The following is a 20,429-nucleotide window of genomic DNA, read 5'->3' as shown; positions in this document are numbered from 1 at the left end:
TGATGCCGTTTGGACTGTGTAATGCGCCGGCAACATTCGAACGTCTTATGGAGATTGTTTTGAAAGGCCTTTCCTACGAAGCCTGCCTGATATACCTGGACGACATCATCATCGTCGGAAAGAGTTTTGAAGAACATTTAGAAAATCTTAGGAAGGTGCTTCAGAAACTGAAAGAAGCCAATCTAAAGCTGAGTCCCGCTAAATGCAAATTGTTCCGAAAGGAATTGACTTACCTGGGACATGACATCTCTGCAGAAGGTGTGCGCACGGATCCTGAAAAGGTATCAGCGGTTGAATCCTGGAAACGTCCCAAAAATGTCCATCAGCTGAGAAGCTTCCTAGGGCTTTGCACTTACTATAGAAGATTCGTGAAGGACTTTTTTTCCATCTCAAGACCCCTTCACAAGCTGACAGAGAGCAAGCAAAGATTCTTGTGGACAAAAGAATGCGAGGATGCATTTAACAACTTAAAGGAGGCTTTAACATCTGCACCAATCCTGACGTATCCTCAGCTCGACCGACCATTTATTCTCGACACCGACGCGAGCAATGAAAGTGTCGGTGCTGTTTTGTCCCAAGAAATAGACGGCAAAGAACGTGTAGTGGCGTATTGGAGCAAGTGCCTGTCTAAACCGGAGAGGAATTATTGTGTCACCAGGAAAGAGTTGCTCGCCATAGTCAAAGCTGTAGAACAGTTCCATCACTATCTATACGGCAGAAAATTCCTGCTCCGCACCGATCATGCATCATTGACCTGGCTTTTAAATTTCAAGAATCCTGAGGGTCAAATAGCCAGGTGGATACAGAGACTCCAAGAATATGACATCACTATCCGTCATCGTAAGGGATCATCACACGGAAACGCCGACGCCCTGTCTAGAAGACCTTGCCAAGAAAGCTGCCAATATTGTTCCAGGATGGAAGCGAAATACTAGCTGCTGACTCCGGTCGCAAGACAAATTACAACATCAACATCGGCTGATCGAGAACCGTGGAATGATGATGAAGTCAGGAAAGACCAGCTGGAAGACCGCGACATTAAACCTATAATTGATTTAATGGAGTCATAAACCAGAAAAACTACCTGGCAGGACATTTTTATCTGTAGTCCTACAACCAAACAGTATTAGGCACTCTGGGATTCACTTCACATTCGAAACGGCGTCTTATACCGGAAATTCGAATCGGATGATGGGAAGACGTTCCGATGGCAACTGATACTTCCAAGATCCCGGATTCCTGATGTCCTTAAAGAACTACATAACAGCCCTACAGGAGGTCACTTTGGAATTATGAAGACCTTACAGAGAGTTCGTGAGCGCTTTTACTGGAATAATGCAAAGGATGACGTGCAAAAGTGGTGCCGATCCTGCGATGCCTGTGCAGGTCGGAAAGGACCGAAGAGACGCAGCCGAGGCAAGCTGCAACGTATAGCCTTTGACATTTTGGGACTTCTGCCACGAACTGCAGATGGCAACAAACACATACTCGTTGTCATTGATTACTTCACCAAGTGGCCTGAAGCGTATTCTCTTCCTGATCAAGAGGCTGTTACAGTAGCTGAGGTGATGATACAACACTGGATATTCAGGTTCGGAGTGCCTCTTCAGTTACATTCCGATCAGGGAAGGAATTTTACGTCGGCAGTATTCAACGGACTCTGCAAACTACTCGGCATTGACAAAACACAAACGACGCCACTACATCCCCAGTCGGACGGCATGGTAGGGAGGTTCAATCGAACCATCCTTAATAACCTCTCATTAGTAGTTTCCAGAAACCAACAGGACTGGGACAAGAAATTATCGCTGTTTTTACTGGCTTACCGCAGTGCTGTCCACGAGACTACCGGCTATTCCCCATCACAGATGCTCTTCAGTCGTGACCTTCGTCTGCCTTGTGATCTCTTGTTTGGCTGCCCTCCGGATGCTCCTTCATCGCCTGAGGAATATATTCAAGATCTCCAGGCCCGGTTTGAAGTGATGCACAACTTTGCATGAGAGCGAGTCAACTTGGCGACGGAGAAAATGAAGACCCGATACGATACAAGAGCTACTGAACATCAATTCCACGAAGGAGACAAGGTGTGGTTGTGGAATCCGACTCGAAGGGACTCTGTCCGAAATTACAGTCACCTTGGGATGGTCCGTACACAGTCCTAAACAGGCTTAATGACGTCGTGGTTCGGATTCGTAAGTCTTCGAACTCTAAACCTAAAGTCGTTCATTACGACAGGTTAGCACATTACTATGGCCATAGTACGTAATGTAAATAATTGTAAATAGTGTAAGACCATGGTCCTTTTTGCTTCTAAATGTGTATTTAGTATTTGATTCGTATTTTGCATTTGATTTGTATTTTTTATTTGATTTGTTTTATTTATTGCATTTATTGTTCATGTTGTTTATTATTGTAATGTAATGCTTATTATTGTATTCATGCTTTAGTTGTAAGTTTGGCTTCCTGTCCAGGGATTGTACTGCCCGGGACGTACAGTCCTTGGGAAGGGGGCAGTGTTACGAATTTGGTATTTAAAAAGCTAATGTTAGTTAAATTATAAATTAATTGGTTTTATTTCCCGCGCAGTGCAGCGCGTGACGAATATTAAAAGAAGAAAGCTAAGCCGGAAAATTAAAAATACAAGAGCGCGTGCATTAAATAAATAAATATCTCTTTTTGATTTCGAGAAAGTACTAGAAAATTCTAGCGCGTGATTTTAAAATCTTATAAAAGGAGGAAAACACCTCAGTTTGTAGTAGTTGCTTAGTTTGTTGTTGTTTAGAAAACTGCTCTTGTTGATTGTAGCGAATTTGCGGATTAGCTTTCTTTAGCTGTTTTGAATTACGTTTTACTGGACATTTGAGTAGTTAAAAGATTACTGCTGTGAGATATTGTAATACTGCATGATAATTTGAGAAAATTTAAGCATTTTTGTTGTGATAATAATAAATTTTTGTTCATTTTTCATCGGACTTGTGCATTCATTTCGTAACGAACCCGTACGCACGCAACAATATCTACGTCTATTTCCCTGATGAAGAGCTTGATTGAATCAGTTTTGTTTATTCTTTTTGAGCCCGCCAGCGGCCAAGCGGTAAAGACGCTGAACACTGGTAGTTCGGTCCGAGGTTCGAATCCCGCGAACGGGCTGGCTGCATGGGCGTTTTCGTGGTTTTCCCCATGTGTATACGAGCCAGTTTCCTTTAGAAAGTCCTCCACGAAGGCATTCCTCTCTTTAGGCAGATAGCCCTCGTGTGCTTTGCCATAATAACTGCAACCGTGTAAAAGAGGTTTAACACGATATCAAAATTAATCCAATTAAAGAGATAATTCATAGTTATTAATAGTTTTATTGAAACTCCAATTCAAAACTCATCAGGAGAAAATGAATTAAAGCTTCATAAATGTCGATTATAATGTTTTGAAAATGTGTTTCGTTCTCCTGGTCCATTTGAGATCGAAAACCGTAAAAAGATTTAATCAAATTTTTATTATTTATATAAGACTAAAGACTCGAATTTCATATGTACCAGAAATTTCCCTACACGTTTTCGAAATACTTGGGAAGAAGAATAAAACATTACATAGTGCCAATATGACAATTAAAAAACATAGAACTTTACATTACGTTATTGAAATTTAAAAATCTAAAATCAATATATGCTAATCCGAAATTCAAAATCAAGTATAAGTAAAGAGTTGGAAAAAAGAATAAAACATTACATTGCACCAAAACGACAATTAAAAACCATAGAATTTTACATTATGTACATTGAAATTTAAAAATAAATTAGTTTAAAACCAATATATGCTAATCCGAAATTCAAAATCAAGTATAAGTAAAGAGTAAAACTAAAAAATTGGGAGGTCCCCGATTATGCTAAAGTAAACTTTTAATATCAAGAAAACAATGAGATTTCTATAAATAAAAAGGTTAAATCTGAGCTTTAAACAGCTAAACACTGAAAACCTATTGAAACAATGATTGAAAAAACTAGAAAAACGCAATATTACTGAAATCTTAATACGACCTTCTTCTACGCATGATCTAACTGAATTCGAAAGATGACCAAACGGTGATGTACATAATGTAAAGTTCTATGTTTTAAATTGTCATTTTGGCACTGTGTAATGTTTTATTCTTTTTACCAAGAGTTTCGAAAATGTGTAGGAAAAGTTCTGGTACATTTGTGACTCGAGTCATCGGTTTTATATGAATTTAAAGTCTTTAATAAAAATTTGATGAAATCTTCTTATGATTTATAGTTTCAAATGCACCAGGAGAATGAAACATATTTTCGAAACATATTAATCGACTTTTATGAAGCTTTAATTAATTTTCCCCTGATGAGTTCTGAATTAGAGTTTCAATGAAAGGAGATTAATTTTTATTTGTATAATTTTATATATTTTACCTTTCGCATTTTATTTTTCGAGATTTTCTACCATGAATTTTCTGTTTGTGTGGATTAATTTTGAAATTGTGTTAAACCTCTTTTACACGGTTGCAATTATTATATTATATAGGAATATAATAATTGCAACATTACAATTCAGTAATTAATATACATATAAATTAGCACATATTTCTCATATAAAAAATTGCGAAAGAATTTAATTATGAAATAATAGCTTCTTTTCTTAATATATTTTACTACACTCATGTTCATAAATTAAGGATAATGCAAAATCAGGCAATGGAAGAGTTAGAAGCAAAACAAATTTGACTTATTTGTAAAGCTTATTTATTAAACAAAAGGTAAAGAGCAAAAAAAGATGCTATATGTTTGATATTATTAAAAAAATTAGAGATTTTTTCTCTCTGGAGAAAATTTAAAAAAAAAAAAAAAAAAAAAAAAAAAAAACTATTTACAAAAAAACCAGTATTACATGGTTGGTATGATTGTAAATACATTGTATGTTTCCCAGACGATGCAATACAGTCCGTACAACGCCTAGGCATGCTGAGTGTCAAATTATCGATCTGATCTTAAGGGATATTAAACCACTCAAAAAGCAGTGCTGTCCGAAGTTCTGGTAGACATGTAGGAGGAGGTTGACGGACTGCAACTCGTCGGCCAAGCATGTCCCACACGTACTCTACTGTATTCAAGTCCGGTGAGAATGCTGGCCATTCCATACGGGTGATATCCTCCGATTGAAGGCATTCGCTTACGATGTTTGCACGGTGAAGACGGGCGTTGTCATCCATAAACATATATTGTGCGCCCATGGCGCCCCGAAACAAACGTACATGTTGTTCCAGAATGACGTCCCGATAGATTTGGCTTGTCATGGTTCTAATTCGAACATGCAGGTCAGTTCTGGAACCCAGATTAATTCCACCCCAAACGAGCACTCCTGCACCACCGTAACGGTGTCGTTCAATGATGTTTTCTTGGTGGTAACAGGTACCTGGAGCTCTCCATATGAAAGTCCGGCGAGAATCAGACTGCAAGCTAAACTTAGACTCGTGAGAAAACATCAGACAAGCCCACTGTTGCGTAGTCCCCAATGTATACTCTCTACTCTAGGCTAACCGCAGGCGACAGTGAGTTTCAGTAAGTGGAACGCATCTGACAGGTCTACGAGCATATAGACCAATCTGTCCTAAGCGTCTGTACACGGTCTGCCTTGAAATTGTCGTACCAGTGGCTGAAGAGAGCTGACGAAACAGGTCTGTGCTCCGCCTATTTCTTTTGGCAGTAACTGCCAAACAAAGAATCTTTTGGTTGTAACTCTGGGGCGACCTGTGCTGTAACGTCTACTCACATTACCATCATTTTGGAATCGTTGCCAAAGCCTGGAGATGACACTCTGGGCAATTCCGAGTTCGTCTGATACTTCCAGTTGGGTACGCCCACATTCCAGACGGCCGATAATTGTACCACGTAAAAAATCATCCAAATGCGTCCTTTGTGTCATAACTATTTGGTTATTGCACTGAAATGCCTATAAAGCGCCTGCGAACAATTTTACTTCTTTTCCTGTATTCCTTATATATCACTCTCTTACACTCTCGTCATTGTGACGTACCATCGGTGTCATCTGGTTACTTCCTGAAATTTGCATATGATTCTTGAAGATGTGTGTAGTGATTTTACAGGTGATATATTTATTTTAGAGTTCGATTTCCGCGTGACTCCGAATTATCCTTAATTTATGGACATGAGTGTATATTTATTATAAATAAGTTTCGATACTATTTTATTTTATTTTTAGTGTCTACGGTAATTCCTGACTGTTTTACTCAAGGTTCTGAAATAGTGTCTGACACTGGAGTTTCTGTAAGGTGAAAAATTTTCTTCATATTTATTTATAACTCAAAGAACGTATTTTCCTTTCATTTATTTAAAAATATGTGACATATGGCTTCGAATATCTAACAACTACGTTTGTGCAAAAGTCAATAATTGTATAATTAGTATATCTCTAAATTTGAAGGAAATAACCGAAGACTTCCCATGATTTTTTTTAGTTCTAATAATATATTTTTATAATATAAAAGATAATTGTGTCACTGTGGATTGAAATTCTTGTAGACCGTCAATAAACGCTGCAATAGGCAGCTATATATTTAAGTTCTTGAGTGCAAATGTCAAAAAGATGACTTTTAACATCTGAGAGAGAGAAAAAAAAAAAAAAAAAAAAAGAGCATATAAACTTGAGATTAAAATTCCTAATAGTAGCATAAGGTTTTTCTCCCCACCTTCTTAGCGTGCCTTCGTGGTGTAGTGGTCTGCATGCTGGGCGCGTATTCCAGATGTCCGTGGTTCCATTCCCGGCGAAGGCGTTGCGCATTTCAACACTTTTATGTTTCAAAAATAAACTAATGTCTCTACAGTGCTGCCCGAACTAAAAGGGTGGTGGTTGATGATTCTACACATCCAGGATTTGGTGTTTGGGTGTCCTAAAAACCGCAGGCGCCCTTTAATAGGGTGAGTATATAAGGTATTTCTCCCGCCTTCTTAGCATACCTTCGTAGCGTAGTGGTCAGCACGCTGGGCGCGTATTCCAAAGGTCCGTGGTTCGATTCCCGACGAAGGCGTTGCTCATTTTTCATGTCTCCTGCTTCCAAAAAATTCTAATGTCTCTACAGCGGCGACCGAGCTAAAAAGGAGATGGATGATGACTCTCCACATCCAGGATTTGGCGTTTAGGTGCCCTAAAAACCCCAGGCGCCCTTTAAAAGAATGAGTATATAAGGTATTTCTCCCCCTTCTTAGCATGCCTTCGTGGTGTAGTGGTCTGCACGCTGGGTGCGTATTCGAAAGGTCCATGGTTCGATCCCCGGCGAAGACGTTGCTCATTTTTCATCTTTCCTGCTTTTAAAAAATCCTAATGTCTGTGCAGTAGAATGTTAATATTTGAAAATTTTTAAGCTACATAACTCAGTTAACATATCAACCTATAGAGTTCCTCACTTTTATTCTGTTAAATTAAGTGTCGAGGAACTTAGTGAACTGATAAGGGAATAATCGTCTCAGCCCGTCAACCTCCTCCTACAAGTCTATCGGAATTTCGGAGAGCATTGCTTTTTGAGTGGTGTAATATCCCCCAAGATTAGATCGATAATTTGATACCCAGCATGCCTAGGTGTTGTACGGACTGTATTGCATCGTCTGGGAGACATACAATGTATTAACAATCATACCAACCATGTAATATTGTTTTTCTATAATTAAGTTCTTTTTGTAATTTGCTCCAGGGAGAAAAAATCGCTGATTTTTTTAATAATATCAAACATACAGCATCTTTTTTTGCTCTTTACCTTTTGTTTAATAAATAAGCTTTACAAATAAGTCAAATTTGTTTTGCTTCTAACTCTTCCTTTGCCTGATTTTGCATTATCCTTAATTTATGGACATGAGTGTAAAAGTGTGGATTAGTGTTCGAAGATTATATAATTTAATTTTAATTTAATCTGGCTCAGTAACTCTATCATATGAGGAAATAGAAATGGGAAATTATAGTAAAGGCTGAAATCATAAACAATTGGGTAATTTACATAATAATAACCGCACATTTCTTTGAAGAATATTTTCTTTGCCTTTATTATTTTCTTTCTTCAACACGTTTCCTTTTCATTTTAGAATTTCTGGTTTTAATTAAAGATTTCCGTTATTCTAAAAAACATGAAATGCATTTAGAATGTATAGAAAATGGCTAATTTTATTTCTTCAGTAATATGAACATTCAGAAGAAATATATATGGTAAAGGCCGGTTACAGAGCCATTGTGGCAGAATTTTTAGAATTTAGTGACACACCGAACAACAAAATCTAGAAATGGCACAACTTTTAGAATTTAGAGCAGGCATTGGAAGCCGAATTTAGGCTCCACATAGATTGCATCAGGTGCGCAAATGCCTAGTGCCAGCTCTGTGTACGATGCATTAAAACATATTAGATGAATCTTTTAAATTTTAAGTTTTAAGTTTCTCTATTAATAAAAAAATCCCTTTCTATAATTTGCCTGCCCATGTGACAAGATTAGAAGCATTTTTGTTATTTTCCATGGTGTCTAGTGAAAAGTAGAGAAAATAAAGGGAAGATAAACATGTTAAGAAAATGATTCTAGTATCAGGAGTAAAACAATCAAATATTATGTTTTCATTGTTCTTCCAGACATTCTCCAAAAAGTAAGAAATTCATCGGAAACTTTCAGTAAAATACATCTATTACGTGTTGATACCATGGAGAGATTTTTCATTTTGTCACATATTTCTCGAATTTTCTAGAATCGTGAGTCTATAAATCTTGCCTTCAAATCCTTATAAACTTTCCAAGCTTCAATGGCTAAAATACTAAAGAAAAATTATCCCTACTAATTCAGTAACAGCAAAAAAGCCAAAAATATTTTGGAAAATAAGGAGGGAAAAAGTGTAAAATTAATTTTATAGAGAAAACTGATACATATTCTGAGAATTTTGAATATTCTGAGACAATTACATGGGAAAATCTTTTACAATGAAAAAATTAAAAAGAAGATATTTTAACTAATTACATAGCTAATTTTGCTTTTGCTAAGAGCCATTTCGTAAATTCTGCTTTATAGAATTATACCTAAGTTGCCAAAATAAATTTTATAATATGATAGCGAAAATTAAAAATGCTTTATTTTAATGCTATTTTTTAGATATAATTTCAATACATTACCTTTATTTTAATGAAATTTATCAATGTTAGGATGTTTTTAAAAAAAATCGTCCAAAAACTCTCAGATCTTGGAAATAGAAACAAATTATAACCCATAAAGCTATTCAAAAGATAACCATGTATGCCAGTGAATCGCCGAAAATATTCCTCCAAAATGCTAATTCACACTCAAAATGGCAATTGTAAAAAGAGACAGAAATTTCAGATGATTAAAATTAAGGACCTTCTGCTGATTTTGGCCAAAATTAAGGACTTTTAAGGACCAAAAATCGATTCCAAAAAATCTAAGGACTTTTAAGGACTCTTAAGGACCGTACGAACCCTGTAATAAGTTAAATGACATGCAAGAAAAAATGCGTATAATTTAATATTCCGTACAAGGAAGTCATGTGGTGTACACATCAGATTTTTTAAACTTGGAGTGGATGACATTCAATGTTATCAGAATATATATATATATATATATCAGAATCCATGATACAGTTTTTTCACATATTAAAGTCAATTCTTACTTATTGATTCCTGTTTATCGGAACTAAAGATATGCTGTTTTTAAATATATTATGACTTACCGGTTATTAGGACTTAACTAAATGAAGTAGGAATTGACTACATAAGAGCCGTTTATTAGGAATTAACAAATTGAAGTAGGAATTGTCTTTAAAGAATTTTTTTATATTACTTGCTTTTTGTCAGGTGAGAGGTTTCATGTTTTTAAGTTATAGTATAATTATAAAAACTGCTTTAGGTAAAACTTTGCTGAATAAAACACTTTCCTGAACATTCTTCGTACAAAAATTTCTATATATATATATAGTAATTCAAATAATATATATATACCTATGTATCAAAATTATTGCAATCTGAAAACTTACATTATTTAATCTACTTATTAAAGTGGAGGTCTACAGCAATCAACTCAAGTAGTAGTTAATTTCATAATAATGTTAATAATAGTTTCTGAAGGAACGAATCTGTCAACGTGTTGGTATGCTTTAGGAGTTACTAATGTTATGTTTCCCATCTAGAATAGTTTGTCCACCTGAGTGCGCAGATGTGGATTTCAGTGTCTGGGGCACCTCTATTTATCGCGGACGTTCTTCTGTTTGTCAAGCAGCTATCCATTCGGCCAAAATTACGAACAGCGGTGGAGCTGTTGCCGTCATCAACAACGGACTATACTCGCATTTCACTGGAAGTGATTCACACAATATTCAGTCTTCCAGGTATTTCCCTCTTGATGAAGAATTGTGGATATCATATTTTAAAAAAGTTTCTGAAATACATGGTTATTCTCTTAAGTATGTGTATTGAAATATATAAATAATTTTATAAGGTATTTCTCCCGCCTCCTTAGCATGCCTTCGCAGTGTAGTGGTCTGCACGCTGGGCGCGTATTCCAGAGGTCCGTGGTTCGATTCCTGACGACGGCGTTGCTCATTTTTCCTCACTCTTGCTTTATAAAAAACCTAATGTCTCTACAGTGATGCCCGAACTAAAAGGGTGGTGGATGATGATTCTTCACACCCATGATTTGGCGATTGGGTGCCCTAAAAAACCCAAGTCGCCCTTGAAAGGGGGAGTATATAAGGTATTTCTCCCGCCTTCTCAGCGTGCCTTCGTGGTGTGGTGGTCTGCAAGCTGGGCGCATATTTCAGAGTTCCGCGGTTCGATCCCCGGCGAAGGCGTTGCTCATTTTCCATCTTTCCTGCTTCCCCCCTCAAAAAAAAAAACCTAATTTTCTACAACATTTATTTATTAAATATCACGTTCTTTGCACTTAAACCATAAAATTCAGTTCAAGAGCAACATCGCAAAATAAGTTTAAATTGAGCCTATCTTTAGAATTTCCGATACACAGTCTCATGCGCTGGAAATAAATTTTTTTTTTTTCTGTACAATGTTGCCATGACGCGCTTTGAAATTCTTGAGTTTGTTAATCAAAAATGCGTTATAGTTTTACAAAATGTGAAATCGTAAATAAAACAGATTCCAAATTCCAAATTTGGGCTTCCAGATGCCCATATTCGCAGTAGGATTACATCGTTCAAAACTGGATGGCTCTAGGTACCGTTGTTTTATCACAATGCGAGACACATACATACATTGACGCAGATTCTTCGTCATTTAATTTCTTCAAATATAAGACAGGTCGATAATATTCGGTGGCAACAGTTTGAAAAGTGAAACGGACATTCAGAGTGATTCGACGCAAAATCGCAAAACGAAAATAATAGTCCCTCAGGGACAAAGCCCAGTCGGACTAAAACGAAATCGGATCAATTGAAAGGCTGGCACCAGAATTTGAACTGATAACCATTAATTGCTCAGCCGAAATTTAGATAAGCATTTAAAATAAATTTTGAAATATTTGTCAGTGACACCGTTAGCCTTGCTCATTTTTCATGTCTCCTGCTTCGAAATAACCTAATGACTCTACAGTGGCGCCCAAACTAAAAAAAGAGGTGGATGATAATTCTCAACCACCAGGATTTGACGATTGGGTCCCCCAGTCGCCCTTTAAAATGGGGGGTATATAAGATTTTTCTCCCGCCTTCTTAGCATGCCTTTGTGGTGTAGTGGTCAGCACAGTCGGCGCGTATTCGAGAGAATTTCATGATTCGAGTCCCGGCGAAGGCGTTGCTCATTTTTTATGTCTCCTGCTTCGAAATAACCTAATGACTCTAGAAGTTTACAAAGCATCCCATCGTTTTGATGAAGTTTCAAAATGCTCTGAAAATTTGCTTTATCTACTGCAGATTATACTTTACCTTACTTATCAGGATTGATTCCACATAAATAGCTAAAAGTGTAATAGAGCAGAAACGCTGAGCAGGATAGTATAGCAGAATGTAACAGGCTGGAAATGGGCGAGGACTAAAGCTAATTTCAATTGAATATTTTAGTATAACAGAAATACCTGAGCCCCCCCCTTTTTTTTCCTCTTTCGATTATATTATTCTTTTTTACTGGCCGCAAATAATGAAGGCGATTAATTTCTTTTCAGTTTTGATGATCGAGACGAAAGCTTCCGGTTTGATAAGCTACCTCCTATGTCAAGAGCTGTGGACACAAAAGGTAATTTTGCTTTCATTATCTTGAATGCAATCCAGTTTTATTTTAGGTACAAGACATGTAGGATAATACAGGGTATCCGAATCGAATGTACCTAAATTGGAGAGGTCGCTGTACTTAACAGAGAGTTCAAAAGCATAAGAAAACTATAAAATTAGATACCAGTACTCGCAAAGTTTTTTTTAAGCAATCAATACACTTGCACGTGAGCTTTCTCAATAGCCCTGAGAATGTTCAGCCGATAGTCCATTTCCAGCCATGTCCGGTGTAGCATTTCCGGAGTCACAGTAGCAATAGCCGTGGTTAAGGAGGCTCACGGATGTTCCCCTGAGCAGACTTTGTCTTTCACGTAGCCCGAAAAGAAGAAATCGAGAGAAGTCACATCGGGAGATCTTGCTCGCCAGGCAATTGTGCCACCGCGTCCTATCCATCGGTTAGAGAAAGTTGCATCTAAAAATGTGCGAATATGTTTGCCCCAGTGAGGAAGGGCCCCATCTTGTTGGATTGGATTGGATTATTGTAATTTGGCACAAAACCTGTCAAGGTTATCTGCGCCAGACAAATGGTAACAATGCAATTAGTCATTTGTAAAAACTTCCAGCTTAGGTAAGAGACAGAACAGATTACAGTCTATGATAAGAGCTGATATCTTTTAAAAAAAAACAGGTTAAAGTCTATTATAAAAGCCAATATCTTTTAAAACAGAAACAAATTACGATGATGTGCTTTTCCAATTAAATTTCCTAAGTCCAGTTCTGAACAATTAAAATGTTTTTGGCGAAAATAATTAAAACTCTGGCATTTCACCAAGATATGATGGTCTGTCAGATCTGCATTACAGTTTGGGCAGCTGGGATTCTCTTCTCCCTTCAGAAGATACTCATTGGTCAGGCGACAATGGCCAATTCTCAGTCGAGTCAAGAGGACATCTTCCTTTCTATTAGCCATACATGGCCAGTATCCAATGGTGGTGTAATGACCTTGCGGATTAATAAGGCACCATGAGGAAAACGACACCAACATTTATTAAAAATTAACTTTCAAAGAATAATGAAAAAAAAATTAACATTTAAAGAATAAAGGCAAACTCGGAGCACTACCTCGCTCCTACAACATAATTAACCTACAACCTGCCTCCTCTGAGGCTAACATGCCACTGTCCTCTCTCTCACTTGCTGGACTCTGCCAGGCAGCTGATTGGCTCACCGCTGCCAGATACATGACACCCCCCCCGGTAAGATTGTGCTACGCCAAAGCGAAGCAGAATCTGAAAACTGAACCAGCAAATACAAACTTAAATTGTATACTCCACATACCAAATTAATTCAAAATATATGAACATGTATACATGATGTAATAACATACTTTGAAATTAATGCAATAAACATTCATCTCACAACAGATGAACAGATGGCTTGATACAATACCGGAGTTCTGTAATAAAACATATATGCAATACTATTTCAAAACACAATATTAAATGGAAACTAGTAATTTGATTTTCAAAACAGATGGAAAGTAGCTCTCGTACAATTCCGGAACAAAAGAAAGTAACTAATGCAAAGTTTTAAAACATATTAGTTCATACTTTGTTCACACCTATTTCATTCACCCACTAGTCTTGAAAGACCATCTGCATTTTTAATTGTGTACCAGGGCAATGAGAAATATGAATATTATAGCGCTGAAGTGCCATTGCCCACCTCTGTAATTTGGCTGAATGCGGTGCCGACTTATACAAATATAATAATGGATTATGGTCTGTGATCAGCTCGATATTCGATCCAAACACCCAACACTCGAACTTTTTTAATGACCACACAACGGCATAAGCCTCGCGTTCAATAGTTGACCAGTTCTGCTGAGTTTTCGAAAGTTTTTGACTGGCAAAGCTGATAGGATGCAAACTGCCTTTGCTGTCTCGTTGTGACAAGCAAGCACCAACACCATATGAACTAGCATCACACTGTATGGTGTAAGGTTTTTCTGGTTCTGGAGTGTAAAGTTTTGGTGCTTCACACAGTCGACGTTTCAGTTCTTTAAATGCTGATTCCTCAACATCAGTCCATGGAATTATCTCAGGAATTTTCTTTTTCGTAAGCTCCGTCAATGGGCGAGCTATTTCTGCATAATTCTTTATGTAATCACGATAATAGTTGAATAAGCCTAATGCACTCTTTAGAGCAGTCTTTGTTTTAGGACTTTTTATAATTTCAATGGCTTGTAATTTTTCAGGATCAGGTTGATGTCTTCCAGCTCCTATTATATGCCCTAAATACTTTATCTCCGAACGTGCAAAAACACATTTCTTCACGTTCACCGTAAACCTGAGATCACTTAATGTAGTGAGCACAGCATCTATATGTTTGAGATGCGAATTCCAATCTGGTGAAAAGATAGCAATATCATCAATATATGCTTTGCAAAAATCACTATGTTTTCTTAAGGCATCATTCATCACTCGCTGAAAAGTAGAAGCTGCATTTTTTAATCCAAAAGGCATCACTTTCCAACGATACCGGGAACGATGTGTCTTGAATGATGTTAAATCACGACTTTCTTCTTCTAAAGGTATTTCCCAGTAACCTTTCAAGACATCTAAACAGGTGATAACATTCGCGTGTCCAATTTTATTGATTAGATCAGTCACATTCTCCATTGGAAAATCAACAGGCTTGGTTACTTGATTCAACAACCTGAAATCAATACATAACCTCATACTTCCGTCTTTCTTGGCAACACATACGACCGGGTATGCTATTTCAGCTTCACTTGGCTCAATAAGACCCAAGCTCTCCAATTCCTCGATCTGTTTATCTACTTCAGGTTTCAAAGATTCTGGGATCTTATAGATATATGGCTTTTTTCTTTCAGCTCCAGGTAACAACCGAATTCTATGTTCACCAACTCTGGCTATTTGGATCTCCCCAGAAAATAACGCGATGTGCTTGAGTAAGAGCTCGTGTAATTCCTTTTGTTTGCTATCCTCTAAATGACTAATATCCACCTCGATGTTCCTTCTAGTTACTGCGCAATCTCCTTTATTTGGAGTGGTATGAATTTCCCCAAACTCAGAATCATCTTCAAATATCACTCCCACAGTTTGTGCTCGAACATAAAATTTTCTTATTTTGTTCACATGAACATGCCTCACACTCCCATCGGGTAATTTAACTTTGTAAGAATGAGGATTCACTCTTTCAACAATTTCACCTGGACCTGTCCACCTAGCATATAGCTTGTTGCTAGAGTCTGGTATAAGTAAATATACTAGATCACCATTTTTAAATTCTTTCAAACTTTTGCGACAGTTAAAATAATATGCATAAGCTTCTTGTTTTTCCGCGGCAGATAAAGAAGCGAGCTCAGATGCTTTCTCTAAATTTATAGATAATCAACTGCTGAATTACTCAGATTAAGAGGTAATGGTATTTCACCGGACCATGATGATTTTAACACAGCTAAGGGACCTCTAGCTTCACGACCGTACATAAGCATAAATAGAGATACACCGGTAGTGCAATTTGGAACTTCACGATACGCAAAAAGTAAATAAGGTATGTGCTTGTCCCAATTAACAGGATCTGTGCGAATTACATGATGTAACATTTGTTTAAATACCCGATTCCATTTTTCCACTGAGCCGTTTGATGCTGGGTAACCAGGTGTCGAAAAACGAGGATGAGTTCCTAACCTTTTTTCGAATTCTTGAGTTAATTGTGAGGTAAAATTAGTGGCTTGATCACTACAAATTATTTCTGGAATACCGGTTCTCATAAAAATATCTAAAAGAGCCTCACAAGTAGCTTTAGCAGAAAGACTTTTTAAAGGTATGACTTCTGGCCATTTTGAATGATTATCTATCAAACACAAACAATATTTATGTTTCCTTCCTGAAGGAGGTGAAATTTCACCAATAATATCTATATTTACCGTATGAAAGGGATATGGCGCACGAACAATAGGAGTAATCGGAATTTTATCCGATTGTCTTTCCGGACTTTTTAATTGACATCTTTCGCATGTTCTACAATAATTTTTTACATCTTTGGATATGTTCGGCCAATAAAATGAAAGCTTAATTCTTTCTTTAGTTTTCCTCATACCTAAATGATTTCCGAATATGGAATCATGAGCTAATTGAAGGACTTTATTTCGATAATTCTCGGGCAAAACTAACTGTTGTATGTTTTCCCCACAAATTTTTTCTTTATGAAATAATAATTCGTCCTGTAAAAAGAAATTATTCTTCCCTACTTCTGCGTCCTTAAAAGAATTTATTAACGTTTGGCAGTTTCCCTGATCGACCTTAAATTTATTCGATTCCGAATAACTGTTTAGTCTTTCATCATTCTGATTCGCAACTGAGCTATAAAAAAGATTTACATTTGACAGTTTAACGGCGCCAACCTCAAGTTGTTTTTGTTTATGAGTTTCCGGTTTCGTCTCGGGGAAGACTGTTGATTCATTCTCGTCTTCAAATATGCGATCCCATACATCTGGTGTAATTAAACATTGAACATTTAGCTTATCTGTCAACGCGAAAAGAGCTTCTACGCGCGAATATAGACAACTGTTTGGTTTTTTTGTAATAAATGGGAATAGTTGCTAACGTTGCCTCTATGACGTCGCCAAATGCGGAAATTAAAATGATTTTACCCTTACTTTCTATTTTTAAATCAGGAATTAATGTAGTGTTCAAAATTGGTATTTCCGTACCTGAATCTTTTATAGCTTCTACTTGCTTCCCTGCAATGTAAATAGTAATCTTTTCCAAGGAATAAAAATTAAGTTTTCCGTCGGAACACTCGGGTTTTTGTAAATGTTTAGAATTTACATTTGTAACAACCGCATTGTCCTTCGACTTACTTGAAGTGTTAACTTTCGGTTTGACCGGGAAATTATCGTTCTGTTTATTGGACCTCTCAAATTTATTTCGCCTGTTCGGGCAATCCTTAGCCAAATGTAAACTGCTACTACACACATAACATTCTCGCGGTTTAAACGAATGTTTCTGTTCATTTACCACTAAATCTTTTCTTAGCGCTGGTGGAATATATTTAGAGTTTTTGTTGTATGAATCACGAAAATTAGCGCGTTTTTCACCTCTTATGTCATCAAAAGATTTACCTTTTGCGATGAAGTAAGTGTCGCATTCCTTCGCTAGTTCTTCTGGACGTAGCCAACTTTCACCTTGTCGAACTGCAACATGGCACGCTAAATCACTATCCAATGTTTGAAAAAGTTTGTCAGAAATTATTAAATTAATTAAAGATTCAAAATCATTGACGTTTCTACTTTTACAATAATGGATCCAACATGATCTTAAACGAGAGGCGAACTGCAAATGAGTTTCCCCCGTCAACCTTTGAGCTTGGCGAAAATTTTCTAAACATATAATTGACGATGGTTCATATTCCTTAAGAATTAAAGATTTAATTTTTTCATAATCTTTCAAATCATCATCTTTAATATATACTAGAATATTAGAAGATTTATCACCTATCAGTTTAAGTAAAATTTCAGACTTAAACTCATTTGGTACATTCTTATGCTTAAAAGCCCTTTCTATGGAATCAAAAAATAAGTTCCATGCTTCACCCTTTTTAGGTACAGAAATCGATAATGCCTGTACAGCTTTCAAAAGCTTATCTAATGAAAGTGTATTTTCTACGTTATTACTAGATTCGTTGCTACTTTCAATTTGCATTAAACGCAATTTCACAATTTCTTCTGACTTTTTCCTTTCTTCAACCGTAGTATTAAGAAATTCAATAACAAAATCTTTATCTTTCAAATATTCTTTAGAACTTAAAAGCTTATCTTTCAATTCTACAACTTTTAAACTAGAATCGGCTTCTTCACCTAGTTCCTTCAACACCGAAATCAAATCACTTTTAACTACTCCTTTAAACATATTTAGAAGAAATTTTCCTTAAAGTTACAACAAAAATTTCTCACCTTTTCTCCAAAATTCAGTCGGCTTCGTTAGCTCTGGTTCTCGAAAGAGAGCGTGATGTAATGACCTTGCGGATTAATAAGGCACCATGAGGAAAACGACACCAACATTTATTAAAAATTAACTTTCAAAGAATAATGAAAAAAAATTAACATTTAAAGAATAAAGGCAAACTCGGAGCACTACCTCGCTCCTACAACATAATTAACCTACAACCTGCCTCCTCTGAGGCTAACATGCCACTGTCCTCTCTCTCACTTGCTGGGCTCTGCCAGGCAGCTGATTGGCTCACCGCTGCCAGATACATGACAGGTGGGTTTTACATTTCTCAGCTTGTTATATACTTTGTCATCCCATTACTTCTGCCATTTCCTGAGGATTTTGCTTTTGACAAACCCTTTGATGTCTGCTAGTGGAATCTGAAGATTGTACATTGTGGTTGCAGTTTTAGCTGCAATATCTGCCAATTCATTCCCCTTAATGGCAACGTGTCCAGGGATCCACGAATATAGAATCTGGTATCCCCGAATTTTTAAAGAATGATTCAACTTTAGGATTCTGATTGAAACTGGATGAGTACATTGAGCGTGATTTTTCAATGACATTAAGGCACTCATGGAATCTGTGTAGATAATAAATTTTATGTACTTTTGTTTTGAAAGGTAAGTCAAAGCCAGATGGATTGCAGTAAGCTCAGAAGTAAGCACAGAGCAAACTGTATGTAATCGAACCCCTACTATTGTTTTTTCTGTGACGAAAGCAGCGCCAACATCATCCTGGGATTTTGATCCGTCTGTATATAGAGGGATATATTTCCTATATTTGTTTCTATGTTGAAAAAAAATCTGCTTGTAGATGATTTCATTAGTTTGTGATTTATTCCAGTGTCGAAAAGTATCCAGAGAATGGATTCTCCAATCCTCCCAGGGAGGAATTCCAAAAAAATCCTCCATCTGTATATCTATATTAGACAAATTATACTCCTCCACCAACTCCACCAAAGCACTCATCTGCAAGCCGAAAGATGGGACACATGATGGTCGTGCCTGATATAAACGGGAGTATTGGTCATTAAGCAATTTTGACCGCGTAGAATTTTCGGTTTGTGATAAGACTTTGAAATAATGCTTAAAACAAAGATTTTCACGTCTTAACCGCAGGGAGGTCTCGTTACTTTCCACATATAATTTTTCCACTGGAGAAGTTCTAAAGGCACCTGTGCGTATCCGAAGTGCATGGTGATGTATCGGATCAAGTTTGGCTAATACTGAAGGCCTTGCCGACCCATAAATGATTGATCCATAATCTAGTTTCGAACGAATGAGAGCTCTATATATAAGAAGCATTGAGCTTCGATCAGCACCCCAAGAAGTATTTGACAGTACTTTCAGAATATTCATAGTTTTTAAACATTTCTTTTTTAGATAGGTAATATGGGGGAGGAACGTAAGCTTATGGTCAAATATCATTCCTAGGAATTTTATTTCCTTTTCTACAGGAATCGGCACATCTTGCAGATAAAGTTCGAGGTCAGGGTGAGGAATTTTCTTTCGACAGAAATGTACACACACAGTCTTTTGAGTAGAGAATCTAAAACCATTTTCCTGTGACCATTTAACAGTTCTATTGAGAGAAGACTGTAATTTACATTCGATGTCTTTCAGGTCTTCTTCCTGGCAACTGACTTGCAGGTCATCGACATAGAGCATACCCTGGACTGCTGGAGGCAGTTGTTTTAAAATAGAGTTAATTTTTATACTAAATAATGTAACACTTAATACACTTCCTTGCGGAACGCCCTCTTCTTGATGGAACATGTCAGAAAGTGTATCGCCTATCTTCACATGAAACTTCCGATCCTGTAGGAAATGTTTGATGAATATCGGCATGTTTCCTCGTAAATCATTATTATATAGGTCACGAAGGATACCGTATCTCCAGGTGGTATCATAGGCTTTCTCTATATCAAAGAAAATGGAAACATAATGATTTCTTCTAACGAACGCTCTACGGATACCTGTTTCTAAGAGTAGGATATTATCGATAGTTGCTCTTCCTTTTCTAAAACTGTTCTGATAAGGGGAGATACAATCATTTGTCTCTAAATAATAAACCAGACGAGTGTTGACCATCTTTTCAAAGAGTTTGCAGAGGCAGCTAGTAAGGGCGATGGGACGGTAATTCGACGGATTAGTAAAGTCTTTTCCCGGTTTAACAATGGGGATGACAAAAGCTAT

The 20,429-nt window shown here is 36.9% G+C and overlaps 1 protein-coding gene across 1 annotated transcript in view; it reads left to right on the top strand.

The window, feature by feature from the left end:
* Window positions 1-20,429, top strand: part of LOC118204847 (limulus clotting factor C-like) — a 122,912-nt gene that overhangs the window by 59,474 nt on the left and 43,009 nt on the right. The window contains exons 8-10 of the mRNA XM_085825992.1: window positions 6,223-6,292; window positions 10,187-10,384; window positions 12,166-12,236. Coding sequence (XP_085682118.1) covers window positions 6,223-6,292; window positions 10,187-10,384; window positions 12,166-12,236 — 339 coding nt within the window. The remainder of the gene's footprint in view (window positions 1-6,222; window positions 6,293-10,186; window positions 10,385-12,165; window positions 12,237-20,429) is intronic.

Source organism: Stegodyphus dumicola, chromosome 10, assembly GCF_044657685.1.
Source record: "Stegodyphus dumicola isolate Sdum_Otavi_A_Nest chromosome 10, ASM4465768v1".
In the NCBI taxonomy this organism is placed as follows: Eukaryota; Metazoa; Arthropoda; class Arachnida; order Araneae; family Eresidae; genus Stegodyphus; species Stegodyphus dumicola.
Note: the sequence above shows the minus strand (reverse complement) of the source record. Positions and strands in the feature narration are given on the sequence as shown.